This window comes from Falco biarmicus, chromosome 2 (assembly GCF_023638135.1).
Source record: "Falco biarmicus isolate bFalBia1 chromosome 2, bFalBia1.pri, whole genome shotgun sequence".
NCBI classification, from domain to species: domain Eukaryota; kingdom Metazoa; phylum Chordata; class Aves; order Falconiformes; family Falconidae; genus Falco; species Falco biarmicus.
In genome coordinates this window covers 93,847,544-93,864,609 of record NC_079289.1, presented here as the reverse complement: position 1 = coordinate 93,864,609, position 17,066 = coordinate 93,847,544, and the positions used below count along the sequence as shown (strand labels likewise).

Sequence of the window (17,066 nt, the reverse complement as noted above, 5' to 3'; positions counted from 1 at the left end):
GGAAAACAAGCTGCCCCTTCAAGCAAGGTAACAAACAATCTAAACCCAGCCGCATTTTACACAAATTACACTGACTTGATTCCTACTGTGCCTCAGCCTGTGGCACAGAGCGTCTGGGACGTGGTAGAGTTTTCACTGGGTTTCACAGCTGCTCAGTAAAGATGTAACTTGTAAAATTTGTTTATGTGTGGAAGAGAGAAATGCATACCTGCTGTGTATCTAACTGAAAGGCACAGATTCACAGTGTCACCATGGCGTGCTAAATCGCCCTCTTCCATCTCAGCCTATGCATGTTGTACTTGGGCATTGCACTGCGGAGCTGCACTTTTGCCTCAGCTACTGAAATGTATGTTCCCATGATGCAGGCTGAATAACAGTACTTTTCTCCTCTAAAATGTCTGGGTCAGTGTTCAGGATCTGCAGGAATGGAGCTCTGTATCCTTTCCACCATGCTTTAAATGCCAGTTCTTCTGCTTGTATTGCTTACTGCGGCACATAGTGCAGTATATTCTGTTTGATGGTAACAAAAAATGTTCTACAGACTTCAAAAAAGCATGCTATTCAAGCACATGGCAAATGGGAGAAAAACCTACTGAAATATGTGTGCTTCCCTTCACCATGAAATGGTGGCCTCTATCATAAGGGCAAGGTCATTTTCAATAGTGTGTGCAAAGGCTAGAGGTGGAGTTTTCCAAGGAGATTTGGTCTCGTAAACATTAGAGTGTTAGATGCACAACACATCCTTTTCTTCTTTCTTTTCAGACCACTGCATGTTTTGACTGCATTGAAATATTTAGCCTGCAGTTGTATTAACATTTAGATGTTAAATGCCTTTGATTATAATTTTTCAGGGTTTAGGTACAATTCATTTTGCTTATCTTGATTCAGTTGTATGGTGCTGCCATTTGAAGTGGGTGACCTTGGGTATCTGAGACATCTCCAGAGGACTGGTTTGTATGGTACTGGACATTTGTGCTTTGCTGAATTAGCAATTGGAGGCTAGGTACCTAATGTGGCAGTATGTGATGCTTTTATTTAGAGAACTGAGTAAAGCTGCGTGTGTCTATGTTTAGACAGTGGTTTTAAGCTCCTCTTTAAAGAAATGAAGAAGACTATTTGGATGTTATTCATCTCATCCTAGAGAAGACATCTAAAACAGCTCAGATGCATCCTAGAAATGCTTATTCTTCAGGGGTTATCTTCATTCCTTGATTTATTTATATCAAAGTAGTTTAGACAACTACCTCACGTGTATGCTGTAGACATTAAAAGTCAGATGTTTTTAATTTCACCCTGTATGAAATATCTGATAAACAAAAGAGACAACCTGCTGTTGCCTAATCAGAAGATCTCTGCTTAAAAACTGCAAGACTACAAAAGAAGGCAGCAACCAAATACAGTATGGAGGACAATGTACTTTTGATATGCATAGTGTGTCGCTCATTAATTGGCTACTGTCTGGCTCAGTGTGGGTAATATGATAAAAATCTTGTGACATTGCAGTCCTGTAATATATCTGACAAGTCAATTCGAATGCGAATAGGCTTTTATTAGAACAGAGGCATCTGGTATTTGGGTATTTGTAGTAGACAACATCTATGAAGATTTATTTTTCTTATAAAATTGCAGGGTAAAAGTCAAGCAACTAGGATTGAATATTTAATTAGCAAAGTTATATGAACCCATAGGATACAGTACCCTGAGTTTACTTTGAGGTTATGGGTATCAAACATAGCTAATTAATCAATATCATAATTGGTTTGTAAAAGATAAAAAAGGCGATAACTATATAACCATAAACTTTCTAGAGTTTTTTTCAATAGGTGTTGTATCATGCCTTGTATTTGAATTCTTTCTGGTAATCTGTGTTTGTGACTATAAGAGCACTTGTATTTTGTTAGACTAATCCTGATTCTTTTCCTAAAGTCAGCAGGTCATATTTTTTGTATTCTTTGTGAACATGCACCGAAACACAAAACAAAGAAAACCCCACCTCACTGAACAACTGGAACTCATGCTGTGCAGAAATATGTTTATTTCTTCACATCAAAATCTTCAGCTTATGAAGAAGGTTGAAATATAACATACTGTGTCCTATTTCTTTCTAGGTCTCCTATGTGAAAGCTATCGACATCTGGATGGCGGTGTGCCTTCTCTTTGTCTTTGCTGCATTACTGGAATATGCAGCAGTCAACTTTGTTTCAAGGCAGCACAAGGAGTTTCTGAGGCTTCGAAGAAGGCAGAGAAGACAAAACAAGGTACAGCTGCTCTTTACTTGGGGTGACCGAGTCTGCCCTGACAGCATGCTGACGTGCAGTTGATTTCTCACCTCAGTTGTTCTTGTCCGTGCAGGAAAGTCTCATTTTAAAGTTTCCTTTTGAATGATTTACTCCTTGATAAAAAGCTGATGACTGGCCACTGGGTTTATTTGCTATTTATGAAGTTATTGATAAATTAAAATATATTTGACGCTGATTCCAAGGATTTCATTCTCTTCTTACAATTGCTGGGGCAGCTGTACCTTTACAAACATTGTGCTACTATGTGACACCCACCAGTGGATAAGGAACCATTGCAAGCAATGACATAGACAGGGGACCCATAATATTTCCTTGGCATCATCCAGATCTGCTGACATCAGCACATGGCTGACACTCATCTTTTCTAGTGCTACCCTATCTAGTCATGATAAAATGTGACATTCCTTAGGGTATCCTATTTCAGAGTGATCCACAATTCTGTGCTCACTTTTAAATAACCAGCAACTGGTGTCTTTCCCATCTGAAACCAGAAAACATGGCCACTTTACAAAAGAGAAAGATCAGGAGAATGTCCTCTCTAGATGCTACTATTTCACAGTTAGTTACTGGTACAAACTTCACATTTTTAACAGAGGGCCTATTTGTGAGTATCGTTATCACATCACTTTTTACCAGTGACTATAATGTAGAAGAAAGGCTTGTTTTTAACCTAGATGTTAGTCTAGAAATATTTTTAGGAAGTCTGTCCATCTTTACTGATTTTTTTCTTTGTTAAATGGAAAGACAAGAATAGACATTAAATTGTAATCCAGTTATGATCATTTCCACAAGTGTAAAGGCTTCATCTTTCCTATGTCTGTGTCACTGGTTTTCAGTATCAGTAGAAACATTTAGGTTTAGGCTGTACATATGCATTTTCTAGGTGAAGTAAATATTTCCTTGAGCTGCATGGGTGCTTCAAGCCACAAATAATGGTTTCCTTTACAAGGGGGATGACAACAATGGCACAGGGCATTTGTGTTTTGACAGATCTGTCTAATAAATGTTCTGTAGTTAACATAATATTTGATGGATGCTCTGGGAAGCAACCCAGTGCTGTTCTCTGCTTTAATATTATTGTCAGGTGAATTGAGATACCCGTCAAGATTAAATTACAGGAGGGAGCAGAAATGCTTGCCCATCTACATGCCAGATGCCCTGCTGGAAGCCTTTATTTCCAAACCCAACATGGCAGCAGCAGAAGCTGCTATATAGGGTCTGTAATTTCAGTTTGGGATACAACATCTTCTTTAGAGATGAACAAGTAGGCAAGAAGCCACCATTGGTAAGTAACAGTATCCAGTGGCATCACTCAAAAATTGTGAGGTTTTGGTCCATGGAAGTGGTTATTCATCTGCTGTGGGAATTATTATTCTGGTGACTATTAAAAGAAACTTATTTAAAACAAAATCACCAGAAGACCTGTGTTTATCCTAAACTAGTCAATGCATGGAGTCTTTGCAAAATGGGTAATGCCCCAATTAAATACAAGGAAATATTCTGCTGGAGTAAGACACACCTGTCTGTTTGCACAGGCTTGCTTTTACTTTTCACGTGAATCTGGTTGCATGAATTTCAAAACAGAGAATAATGTTACTAAGGCCATCTCTTTAGGAGATGTTTTCTGCATCTCTTTACTTGATTTTCTCTCTCACAATTTTCTCAGTTTATTTGCCCTGAAAGTGATTCACATTGTTTTGCATGATGGTCTTCTCTAACTGAGCCGTTCTTCTCTTTGCGTGTTGTGTATGTGTGTCGTCATGTTACTGCTGTGCTATTCTCATTCTTGCTGCTGCTGTCTGTGCTGACACTCTGGGGACAGGCACAGACTATAACTGTTGGGAATGAAAACATCAAGTCCGTGCGGCGCATGAATGGCTTGCGGAGCAAAGAGTCATCAGCTTACGGGACAGTGAATCAGATCGGCAATTCAAGTTTGAGGGTAAAACTGTAGTGAGAAAGAGAACGCAAGAGAGAGTTTTAGTATGTGCAGTGATGTCATAAATCAGCAAAACTGATTATTTTGATGGCATCGCCAGCACTCTCTTGTATTTTCTTTGCTAAATGTTCCCACAAAATGCGTAGTACTGTCCCCAGCATGAACAGCAGCTTTATATTGTACATTCTTGTGGCCCATCCTTATGCTTGCTTTTTCCCAAGGCTGGCTTGTGCCACTCCCATTCCAAACCCTCCAAGGAAAGAGCATGTATATTTGGTAGCCCGGTCCTATGTAAATATAGGGTAAATGAGGGGGACAGGAGCATAAGACATGCCTTATGACAGTAAATCCCACATTGTGTCATCTTTCAGATAAGCATATTCCAACAAAATTTGGTATATATAAGGAAACGCATTTTTATCGGTATGGTGTTTATTCCTGAACTGTCAACCTGCAGTGTTCCTCCTAGTGATGTCCTGAGACCCGCCTAGTGGGGTATGAATAGCTATGAATGAAAAAAAAGTATTTCACTGGTTTCTTTTTATTTGCTTGGAGAAGAGCCATGGGGCTGAAATCTTTTACACAGTGTAATGTGTAGCAAATCAGAAGCAATATGATAGCAGCTGATAGATCCAGATTATAGCTGAGTTGTGGAGGTAATAAAATCAGTGATGGAGAGAGAAATGAGCTTAGTGTGCAGTTCACTGCTTGGTACTGGTGGCTGAGATATAAAATGTATTCATTTAAATAAAATGGGGCTAGGATTTAAATCTTTCAGGACCTGATTTCCCAGAACAAAAACATCGCCTGAGCAGCTTTTGAGCTGTAATGGGCCTCTGACTTTGATCAAGCTCTGTAAAGTTATGTGATTATAAGATGCAGATGATTTCAGTGGATTTTGTACACTGTAGAGGGAATTAGTAGCTTTCAAAATCAAAGCAAAACCCACAATTCACGTTACGCAGCAAAAATTAGGATAGAGGGTTTGCAATGCAATAAATTGTTCACTTTCAGAGCTGCAATGTCAAGCAGTAGAAGAGAGCCTTCATTTCTGGATGCTTTCTATTATAGAAGTAATAATATTTGCACCTATACAAAACTGAACATAAAAAGAAAAAAATCAGGGTCTCTCTAGAAGATATGACTGATATTACTATACTGCCACTGGCAAGCTGATGCCATACAACTACAAAACCAGTCCAAATAAGTACTCAGTGTTGCGTGTCTTATCAGTCACAAAATGCTAGTAGTCCAGCTAAGCTTTGTGTAAAGCCTGGTTATCCTTTCCCTAAGAAAATCTTGCAGAAACCTCTCTTCTACTTTTGAATATTGTGCATTATATATACAGCCAGGGCAGTACACAAAGGGGCCATACCGCTGCAGTACTTCTGCTACAGAGCCCTAAGAGCTGGAGCTGCACTGACGCTGATCTCCCCTGGAGAACTCCCTCCACAGAAGTGATGTGCACTTGAGAGGTGAACAGAGGAGACATACTAAGACAGAGCTTTCTGGAGCAATGCTACCATAGCTGCAGCTCGGTACTTTTGGGCTCAAGAGAAGGATGTTTACGTGCAGAGGAAAACATTGCAACATAGCCTGTGGTGGAAGCCTCTCAAACAGGGAGCCTGACTTGCTGAAGGATAGCTCACTGAACCAAGGGTGTATGGTGAATGCAAATCTAAAAGTCATAGTCAAGAGGAGACAGTGTAAAAGAAGGGTGATTGAATATTTATACTGCATCATTCAGTGCTAATCTGGGGAGAGAAAAAATAGGTGTTAAATCACACCTGACCAGGATTCCTGGATTTAGCAGCTAGATCTACAAAACAAGAAAAACAAATTTCTCAGTTTTGTAAACCTATATGTCTCTGTCACTGCTTTCATTATTGCTTCTGCTGGGTCTTGTTCTTCATAGTGCTGCAACCCTCAGAGCATTACATGAAAGCGCAAGACACATTAAGAGACTATCAGATCTCTTAAGCCAAAGATCAGACTGGTTATTGTTTCTCTAGGAAAGTCTGGGTTGTATTGTTGATGGTCCAGAAATTGTATTTACAGCTGAACCATTGACCTGTCATTGCATTAGAAAAGATTGCACTACCAGGACCTGTTGCCATCTGCCACACAGAATAACTCCCTGTATCCTCAGATAATCAGTGCTTCAACCTGTCTGCCCTCCTCGTGCAGTTTCTGTTGGAGGAAGCGTTCAATGCCTGTCCTAAAGATTCACGTAGTCTTCCTGCTCACAGTGAAATACACCCATCAGTGGCAAGACTTCACTGCTGAGAGAAACGGTTGCCTGTTACTATATATCATGATACTACCTTTTGCATAGAGAGACTACAGGCTGCAGAAGCCATGAGTCTGATGTTACTAAGGATGTAGTAGCTTTTCATTATATTAAAATCTAAATGTGTGTAATGCCAGATCACCTGAAAGAAAATACCTTCTTCTTAAAATATTATCTATAATAATAAAAAAGGATTTGCTTATTTTTCAAAATGATGGGTTTCCAGGGAAGCAGAGCTCTGTTTACATGGGTTCAATCATGTCTTTTTGAAAACAGCAATTATTATGTGATATGATCAGTAGTCAAAATGAGTCACAGTATACTAGTATTCATCCCACCATCTCAAAGGTGACTTCCTAAATTATATGTGTGGAGGTTCCCACTGTGACCAAGAATAGGGGTTAAGTTTGGGACCGTTAGTGTTAAAAGCAATACTTCAGTGTGAATGAAAAACTGTGCAGCTGGAGGCTGTGACAGACTTTAATCCCGTGTGCAGGGAGCACAGAGCAATACAAATAACAATGTTGCAGCCAAGGGGGTTCACATGCATGCAGATTAGCAAAGGGAGGCACAAATGGTGTTTCCAAATGAAACAGCCAGGACTGAGGCTAACTGATAGCAGCAAAGGATACTCTACTAAGAAAAGATGGCAGTACCTGGTCGAGTGCATCAAAGAACTGCTGGTCACTGGATGGAGCTGCTGGTGGTGAGGTGGGTACCCCAAGTGCTGAAACAAAGTTACTGTGACTGTCAAGATAAGACAGTATTTCTATCTTTAAAAAAGAGAAGAGGTATGCATTGAGTAATACCGATTTTCAAAGGTCATCTCTGCCCTTTTAATCATATTGAAATCCCTTCATCAGACCCCCCCAAAAATTTCTAAGGTTTTCTAGACTTGCCCATAAAAAAAAAAATAATCGGTGCCTTCAGCCTGACTTTGCCTTTAAAACACTTGGTACTACTGTCCCTGGTGGAAATTTTTTCCTGCTACCATCCATGTGCACCACAGTCAGCAGGATGATGTGAACGATTTGCGTTATGTAAGGTGCCGCATCATGTGAATAATGGAAGTGCTCAAGGAAAGCCCTTTTTGCTGACCTATTTTTGGTACTCAACTGAGTGAGCTTGAGCAAATGAGTTTCATTGTGAAAAATAGGGATCTGATTCTGAATGGCTTTCTCTCTGTCTTGCATCTTGCTTGCTTAACGGATTAAAGAGCACGTAGCTTCCACTGTAGATAAACACCCTTAAGATCATAGAATCATAGAATGGTTTGTGTTGGAAAGGATCTTAAACACCATCTAGTTCCAACTCCCCTGCCATGGGCAGGGGCACCTTCCACTAGACCAAGTTGCTCAAAGCCCCATCCAGCCTGGCCTTGGGAGGGGACACCCACAGCCTCTCTGGGCAATCTGTTGCAGTGTCTCACCACCCTCATAGTGGAGAATTTCTTCCTTATATCTAATTTAAATCTACCCTCTTTCAGTCTAAAGCCTGTATCTCTTGTCCTGTCACTACATGTCCTTGCAAAAAGTCCCTCCCCAACTTTCCTGTAGGTCCCCTTTATGTACTGCAAGGCCATTATAAGGTGTCCCCAGGGCCTTCTCTTCTCCAGGCTGAACAACCCCAACTCTCTCAGTCTGTCTTCATAAGAGCATCTGCTCCAGCTCTCTGATCATCTTTGAGGCTCTCACCTGGACTTGCTCTCACATGTCCCCATTCTTATAATGTTGGGGTCCCCAGAGCTGAATGCAGCACTCCAGGTGGTGTCTCACAAGAGGGGAGTAGAGGGGGAGAATCACCTCCCTTGACCTGCTAGTTACTTTTCTTTCAATGCAGCCCAGGATACAGCTGACCTTCTGGGCTGCAAGTGCACATTGCCGAGTCATGTTGAGCTACTTGTCAACCAACAACCCCAAGTCCTTTTCCTCAGGGCTGCTCTCAATCCATTCTCTGCCCAGCCGGTATTTGGGCTTGTGATTGCCCTGGCCCATGTGCAGGACCTTGTGCCCTGTTGGACTTCATGGGGTTTGCAGAGGCCCACCACCCAAGCCTGTCAAGGTTTCTCTGGATGGCACTCTGTCCCTCCAGCGTGTTGACTGCACCACACATCTTGGTGCCATCGGCAAAGTTGCTGAGGGTGCACTCAATCGCAGTGTCCATGTCACCAACAAAGATGTTAGAAACCACCAGTCTCAACACCAGCCCCTGAGGATCACCCCTCATCACTGGTCTCCACTTTGATATTGAGTAGTTGACTGCAACTCTTTGGGTACAACCATCCAGACAATTTCTTATCCACTGAGTGGCCCATCTGACATATCCATGTCTCTCTGGTTCAGAGACAAGATATTGTGTTACTTTTCTTTTTCCAGGGTGATTGCATTAGTACTTTAAGTAACCACACAGGAAAAAATCCAGTAGATGATAAATACACCAAAACAATCATTTAGCTGGAAGTTATAGCCCTGCATACAACCACAGAGAACCAGTTAAATAACAGGCACAATACATTTCAACATGTTGCCATGTCACCTTGTGATTTCATCTGAATGTCCTTGTCTGTCTTTTTATTGTGAGCATGAGTAGGGTAGGAATGGCGCTAATTAACATCAGTCAAAGTATCTTTACTGTTTATCAAATGGACTTACTACAGTGAGTTTAAACATTTTTAAAAAGCATCATCTCAAACTAGAAAAACATCTTGATATAAATCCTTAGTCTAGCTCTAGCCACAAGTCTAAAGAGACAGGAGTCCCCAAAGAAAGAATAACTTGTAGGAAAAGAAGCAGCTCAGCCATGGCCATGGTACGCAAGCAATGGATCAAAAAAATCTCGTAAGAGCAGACTGTCCAGGTGGTCAGAGTAAGCTTACAGGAAATGCAGATTTTCCAGTGAGAAGCAAATACAGATAAAAGGAGTGGAAGAGAGAAACTGTTTTTTATAAGGACCTGTTTACAAGTGTCATGAAAAGTGAAATGGAAGCTTTTCCCTCCCTTATTGGAAGAGGGAGGGTAAAAAACCTCAAAACAAGCATCTGTGTTTCAGGTGTTCTGCAGCCTCAGACATAATAGGATGATGGACTACAGGGGTGGATTTTTCACCTCAAATCAAGAAACAGAAGAGAAAAAGGATAGTTATATTTCAAAGGAGATAACTCTGAAAAGCAAATAAAAAATGGGGTGCATTAAACATTCTGTAATCAAAATCAGACTAATTTATGGAACATGTAATACCAGTTCCTGAGAAATACCTCTAAATATCAAAGCTTTAATTAAAGCTGATAGAATACAAGTGCACAAGCTGAAGTAATGGAATCCAGGTAGCAGAATAGAGGCAAAGCCAGGAGAACAAAACCAGGAGAAAAAATTACATTTTCTGAATAAAAACCACCCAACAACAACAACAACCTAAAACAAAACTAAAAAAATACAAAAATTGAGGACAGAAAAAAAATGCCTAGTCTAGAGGTGGTGAAAACCAGAGAAGTGGAGAACTGATGGGAGTTGGTAAGGCTGCAGCATGGTGAATATATCTGCGGAAATGCTCAGTGGTGCAACACAGAGTGCTCTGTGGGGTCAGGGGACAGATAATCAAACCGTAGGGACCAGGCATGGCACCAAAACACCAAGCAGGACATGATACAGTATAGTGATTCACGTTGACCAGCTTGCAAATACTTTAGCAAATTACTCCTTAATATTAAGTAAGAACGGGATATAAGCATTTCAAGGGGCTACAGAATAGTAAAATTACAATATTTCAGATGATGCAGTGACTGTACGCTGGACCATCTGGAAAAGGCAGGAAGAGTACTTCATAAAGTGTTATTTTGTTTGTTTGCCCGGTAGTGTTACTTTTCTTTAGAAACTCCAAATCCTCTCTTGTATCTGAAAGGATCACCTCCGAACTCACAAGCCTTGGGGACTGAAGTTTGCACTTCAGTCAAGTGAGTTTGTCCTGGTAGTTGCTCATGAACAGCAGGTAACACTCCAGAAATGAACTCTGCAGTTTTCCAGCTCATGAAAGGGACTCTCCAGCTGGGTGCAAATGTATCATTTTTTAGTATACCTAGGGGACAGTGCAAACTGAAAATAGGGCAGAGGAAGCTAGAAAGAGCCAGGAAATAGTGTTCTTGTTTTTGATGTTTTAAAGTGACAAGAAGTAGCTCTTCAAGAACCATCTATGACAGGCACAAGCTTTGGTTTTCTAGATTATTTTAGAAAGTGGTGGTTCTTTCACTGGATGTGTTCTGACTCACCTCATTTCATGGAAAAAAAAATGCCAAACCAGTGAAAAAATTGTCAAATACGTGTTTTATGATAAAAAAAATGAAGAAAGGGGACTTCAGCAGGAGTATGTTTACTCTAAAGTGCCCCTACCCAAGACTCCAGAAAGGAAGTGAAAAAACACTGCAGTACCAAGATTTAGGTTTAGGCTGCACAAGGGGTCAAGGAAACAACTTTGCCCCAAAGCTGGCTTTTTTGTTCTTTCCCTATAGGTAGGTGATCTTTACTGTTTCCCTGCCTAGAGTCAGGACCCAATAAGGCCCAGTCTCTGTGGTTATTACTGCAGTGATTGTCAGGCCCTCTTTCCAATGGTGTGTGTGTGTGTGAATACACCTGGGAGCAGAACAGTTTCTGATCCCACGTAGCCAGAGGTAAGTCATGATGCTTCAGTTCTGAGTTCTGTCCCAAACCTCATTTTCAACACTAGAGTATTTCAGTGTGAGTAAATACAAATTAGTATTTCTGCAAGAGGATTGAAGGGTCGGGCAGTTAGAGCCAAGCATAATGCAGGCTGAGAATACCAGAAGTGCTGTATCCGTGTATTTCTACCCTGTCTGGCAACCGTGCTTGCCCTGCACATCTCCAGAGCATAGTACACCAGTTGTATCAAATTACATGGTAAATTGGTGAGATGGGCAAGTGTTCAGTAGGATCCATGAAATGCATATTTACATCTGACCCAATTAATCCCATTCTCCACAGGGGATAGAAGCTGCTATTTGAATGTAATTAATTGTGAAGCATTCTGTAATGATGTTGTCCAAATGACATTGTGAAAAACCAGATTGTATTAAGTAGACTGTTGAAACATCATGCTGTCTCAAGGCCTGGAAAACTTCATGGGTTTCAGTAATATCCAGTTTTCACAGTACTTTTTAAAAAGTGTTGTTGAAGCCATTTGTTTCTCTATCTTGTTTTCCAAAGGAAAAACAACATTATTCAGTCATTTCTGTACAGGTTGACAGCCATTGCTTACGGCAAACCGATCAGTCAGACCTGTTTCTGACACATTTAGTTTGATTTAATTATCAGACATTATTTCACTTGATCCACTGCTAAAGAAAGATACTATTTACTGTAAATATGGATATTTGTATTTGGGTATTTCTTTTGCAGCCTAATTGAAACTCCACATATTGTGAATGCTTGTTGCTGAGTCTTCCTGGAGTCCTCACAAGGGCCCATTTCAAGTTGAAAGCATCTGAAAACTCTGTGCCAAGCCCAACCACAGGTCACTAGAAATGTACCCACCTTCACTCTTTGTGACTGGACTCTCGTCATGACATCTCAGAGCTGGCACAGCCCTGGCTCTTCCCACACAACAGCTCTTTACTACAGCAGGATCAATGTCAAGAAGGACTTACTATTGGAAATCTCAGTTTTCCAGTAGATGGTTGAATGTATCTGGCATACTGAGTGTGCCAGAGTGTTTTTAGCTCCTGGAGGAACAGATTGGAAAGGCCAGAGAAAGCTGCTGCAGTTGTTAAAACACGTGAAGTGACAGAAGTCCAGAATCCTACCTGTGAATTTCTGCATCAAGCCTGTAACTTCTTCTGAGAGATAGCGTAGCTATAATTTAATCATTTTCATTAATCATTTAATTTCTGATTTCTATGTGTAATTCCTCATAGAGATACTGTGTGTGCATTTGTACACATACATTTATAATCCACTTGCATAAATGCAAGTTATTTTACCAAGGTGCCAAGGTTTTCATTTCTCTGTGATATCATGACAAGACTCCTAAGAGACATGAGACCTTTGTTTTCATGCCTCATCTCACCCTCTTCAAGTGGTTCTCCATGTTTTCTGAGATAACATTCTGCTAGTCATGTGGAAGTGCTCTGCCTATGACTGACTAATTCATTCTTCTGTTAAACCTTCCCAAGACTGCTGGTGGTAGAGACTTACCTTTGAGTGCTCTGTAATCTTCATCTGTCAAAAGGATAACTAATTAAGAACGGAGATCACAAACCCTGTTCATTAGAGATTATCAGAGTTGCACAAATGTGATATCTTGTGTGCCATTCTAGGAAACCAATTTGTGCATTTCTTCTTCAGATTGTGAAGTCTTACAGGTGCCTCTGTGTAGCAGTCCTGATACTTTCTAGCACAAACTTTCTGAGAAATGAGTTTATCAGTGTTCTGTTAACTTACGCCATCTTTCTCTTTCACTTCCATGGAAGGCTAATTTTTCTAATATGGTTTGCTTCAGTTGTCAAATTGACAGGAAAGATGTGTACAACAACAGCTATTTACGCAAAAAAAAAAGGGTTTTACCACATTTGCAGGTTTTGCAAAGCACAATGCCTAACAAGGGACTGAGTCTCCTCATTTGCCCCATCTGCAGAATTTTCATCTGAGGACTTTTTTTCTGTGCTGAGCATGGCAGGCAAGAGAAATTATAGCAAGTCTAATCAAGTGTGGTGTTGCTACAGGCTGGTGGGATAGAGAGAATTTGTGCATCGCAGGATTTTTTAGAGCCCTTGGTATCTTTTGTCTGCAGGACATACAAGGTCCTATTATTTTTTCTCACTATTGCTTACATAGTTAGATGAATTAAGATGTATTTGTCTTAATACTGAGGTCTTTGCGGTCTGGCGCTCATCAGTGAAATGGAAAATGGATGGTGGTGAGCAGGGCAGCTGTTTCTGCATCATCCTACCCTTTGTCTGGTCCCACGTGTTTCATTGCATGTGTGGCATGGGTGTTTATACTGTATAAATACATTGCCCTGACTTTGAAAGTTTGGTGACCCTGCCACGGTCACGGTAGTTCTCGTGAGAAATCTGGGGGACATTCTTGTGTTTGCAGATATTTACACCAGTGAGTGGATAGCTAAGTATTCTGAAAATCACTCTGTGCTCTTGTTTAATAATTTTCCACACTACCAACAGACTATAGGTATTTCCTATAACTTTCCAGTGGCTCTTGCAGAAGACAATTACCTTTCTTGCAAATTTTGCGAGTTCTTGTCACATCTTTTACAGAGGAGCAGAGGCAAATTATGCTGCTGTTCAACTGCAGTTTCCTTATTAGACCATAATGTCAGCTAATCTTCCATCAGACAGGTCCCTCCTTGGGTATTTTTGTGTGTATGTGCCTAAGATGAAAAAGCAGAGAAGGCGTAACACATTTTAGATATTATTCTCCCTACATTAGCTTTACACCGTATTTCTCACATAGGTCACTGGATTTCTTTTGTGCCTGTCTACCTAGTAAATGTCAGTTTCCCCCAGGCTCTCATATGCTGAAGTGTCCTGCCATGCCTGAGCTTCAGCTTTTCTGAATTTATTAGTTCTAGTTTTCTCTCTGAGCCTCTTACATTTGGGTATTGTGCTTCTCACTCCAGGTAGCCTCATCAACATTTCTAGTAATTATTTCCCCAGCAAAAATAAAGAGGATTAGTTGTTTCTTGATTTATCTGCTACCTTCAAAATTATTGCTCTATATAGCTTTTTTTAATTACTTTCCAACCCTTTTCTACCATGTGTGAGCTTAGTTGCCCTTTCTACCCAGTTTGCAAATCTATTTTTTGGCTTTTCAGCCTAGTCAATGTGTTCTTCATGTGTTATTTGTTTTCAGTTTAACCTTTCTACCTAGCAATACTCAAGTTCTTTATCACAGACCCCGTAAAACTGGATTCCTATCAGAAATAATCGATCTTTATTAGAGATATTTTTAAAAAAATGCTTGCAAACAATTGTTTTAGTAATGTATACAGAAAGGTATCATATTGGATTTAGACTCTTGTTTTCAGGTTTACATTTTAGGCAAAATGAACTTGTCACCTGTTTAAGCTAAACATGCTGCATTATGGTCAGAAGGGCAAAGTGACTTAGTAGGAACATTTCTTCTGGTCATTATCTAAAATCAGAAGTTAAATAGCCAGTGTAGCTTTGAAATTCATGGGGCAGCTGTTCAGCAACTGGCTGCATCTTTTCTCTCTGAGAAGCTCCATCTGGAGATGCTAAACCCAAAGAAGGCTGTCCCATGTTAGGCCAGGACTCTGCCCAGCACAGGAAGCTCTCTGTGACAGCAATATGCCCTCAGTGTATCCTCCTGGGTTCCAGCACTTCGCAGCTCAAGGACTTTCTAAGCCAGAGGTGGTATTTTTGTGATGAGTAGCCTTTACTATTTATGGATTTAAAAAAATCATAAAACATGAAACACTAAGCCAGTGCTGCTGTTCCAAATCTTCACTTCACATTGGCTTCAGATCTTACATAAAAGTAATAGATTAGCTAGCTATTGCAGTCCTTTTTTAAAATGTTTTTGAACACTGCCAGTTTGTTCCTTATTTTGGAGATGTCCTAGATTTGTCTGTCATGAACTACAGTGGAATCAGTTCTGTATTTTTTGCTAATGGGTGGGTCTTTTATTATTCTGCCCTTACTGTTACCTGTGATGGATGTTCATGCAGTGGAAATATAAACTGTACTTTTTCATAGAGACTAAACAAGAGTGGAAGAAAGGCTAATAAAAAGTCCATAGAGTGTAGCTTTTTGTAGGCACGTAAAATGTTGTCTGGCTCCTTAGCTGCAAATACTATTTTTTTTTCTTTTCTTTTCTTTTTTTTTTTTTTTAAGTTTGCACAAGGGATGTTTTTCCCCAAATACATGACAGCTTTTTTAAGATGCTCTGGTGCTGTATGCTCCTGTTCTTCTCTTACTTCTAGGTACTGGGGATGCCTGTTTGTGTTATCTGTCTCTTCTTTGTTCTTTCATCTTTATTCACTTTCCCTTGTGGCTCATGTTATGTTATTTTGTTGTAAAAAATAATCTATTTGAATTTTACTTTTTGATGCATGAAGCCTGATGATTTTGTCACTCTTCTTTGTTCTGTTACTGCCTTTCCCTTTGTTTGGTGAGTTATCTTGTGGGTATTTTCATAGCTGGGGTTGAACATCAGACTTATATCATAACAACAGACTTTTTTCACCAGATGCTGTGTTTGAACATAACAGCTGTTATTTCCTGAATAGTTTTCAAACCTCACGTGAAGCTAATAGATGGTTTTATTGCATGCAGCATCCCAATCAGTGTTCTCAGAGGCTCGCTGTTTTTCTGTCACTGCTATTCAGTCCTAGCTGCCCAAGCTGCCTCTTGTGAGTCTGTCAAATATGTACCTCCTTCATCTATGAAACAAGAACCTAGTTCTCCTGCAGTGAGGTCTTATTCATCCAAAGAGAGAAAGTTATTTTAGAGTTACCTCTTGGGTGAGCTGTGGGCTGCCTTAGCCCGAGGCAGATGCCTGCACTCCCAAAGCTCTGTACCCCAGGGGTACCCAAAAAATAATGGACATGCCATGGTGGGATGTGTATTTTGACCTTTCTTTTCCAAGCCCTTCCCTCTTGCCTTTCATATCAAAGTGAAGATGCCTTAGGAATTGGTACCAAATTCAGATGAATCTGGGGATCCTTTCTGCCAGAAGCTTTCGAAGCTTCAAAGCAAAGCAAAAAGGCTTAGCATTTAGCCTCTTTGCATGTTTAAAGCATTACAATGTAGAGAAAGCTGTTTGGCCTGGATAGTTATTGATTTCTATTTTGTTCTTCAAACTACCAGCACAGAATCGTAGGATGGCAGGGAACAGGACCAGAGGAGCCTTTGAGAGCCAGCTGGCAGAGCCTGCACCAGGCGGTACACTGGGAGATTTATAGTTGCTGAAAATATTAATCAGTGCTATTAAAGAGTTTCTGCTGTAATGTGCTCAATATATCAGGAGTGAGGTTAAGAGAGATTTGTGAGCTATTGCTCCTCAGGGAGACTGTCAGCTGAATTCTATGCCTTTGTGAATGTGCCGACCTGCAGTTGAGTATTTCTGGTTTACACCCTGTAATTCTCCTTGACTTGCAAGTACCCCTGGAACACAGGTCAGTAGAAAACTCTCTGAACAATTATTTACCATTCTGGACAGGAAAAGCAATAGGTTCTTTCTATCCTAAGGCTCTTTGGTTCACCTTCCTTCAGCAGCAGCACAGGTTACAGCTGCTGAAATACAGCTGCTCAAATTTGTATTTTGTAACTAACTCATGCCAATCTTCTACTGACCTGTCTGCTGTCTGTTGTCTGTGTTCTCATCCTTTGTAGCACTGACAATTGCCCTTCACCCCACAGCCCCTTTTAGAGGTTACTGCTAATTTTAACTTCTGTCTGGATGGAGGAAACAATTTTTGAACAACATAGATGAGGAGCCAGGATTAATCCAATACTTTTTTTGACAGTGAAATAAAACCTATAAATGCATAA

The 17,066-nt window shown here is 40.4% G+C and overlaps 1 protein-coding gene across 7 annotated transcripts in view; it reads left to right on the top strand.

The window, feature by feature from the left end:
- Positions 1–17,066, top strand: part of GLRA2 (glycine receptor alpha 2) — a 131,523-nt gene that overhangs the window by 99,377 nt on the left and 15,080 nt on the right. For 5 of the 7 annotated variants that reach the window (XM_056329785.1, XM_056329786.1, XM_056329780.1 and 2 more), the window contains exons 8-9: positions 2,109–2,258; positions 4,123–4,242. In XM_056329785.1, the coding sequence (XP_056185760.1) occupies positions 2,109–2,258; positions 4,123–4,242 (270 nt within the window). The remainder of the gene's footprint in view (positions 1–2,108; positions 2,259–4,122; positions 4,243–17,066) is intronic. The other 2 variants (XM_056329782.1, XM_056329783.1) reach the window with 1 other exon arrangement.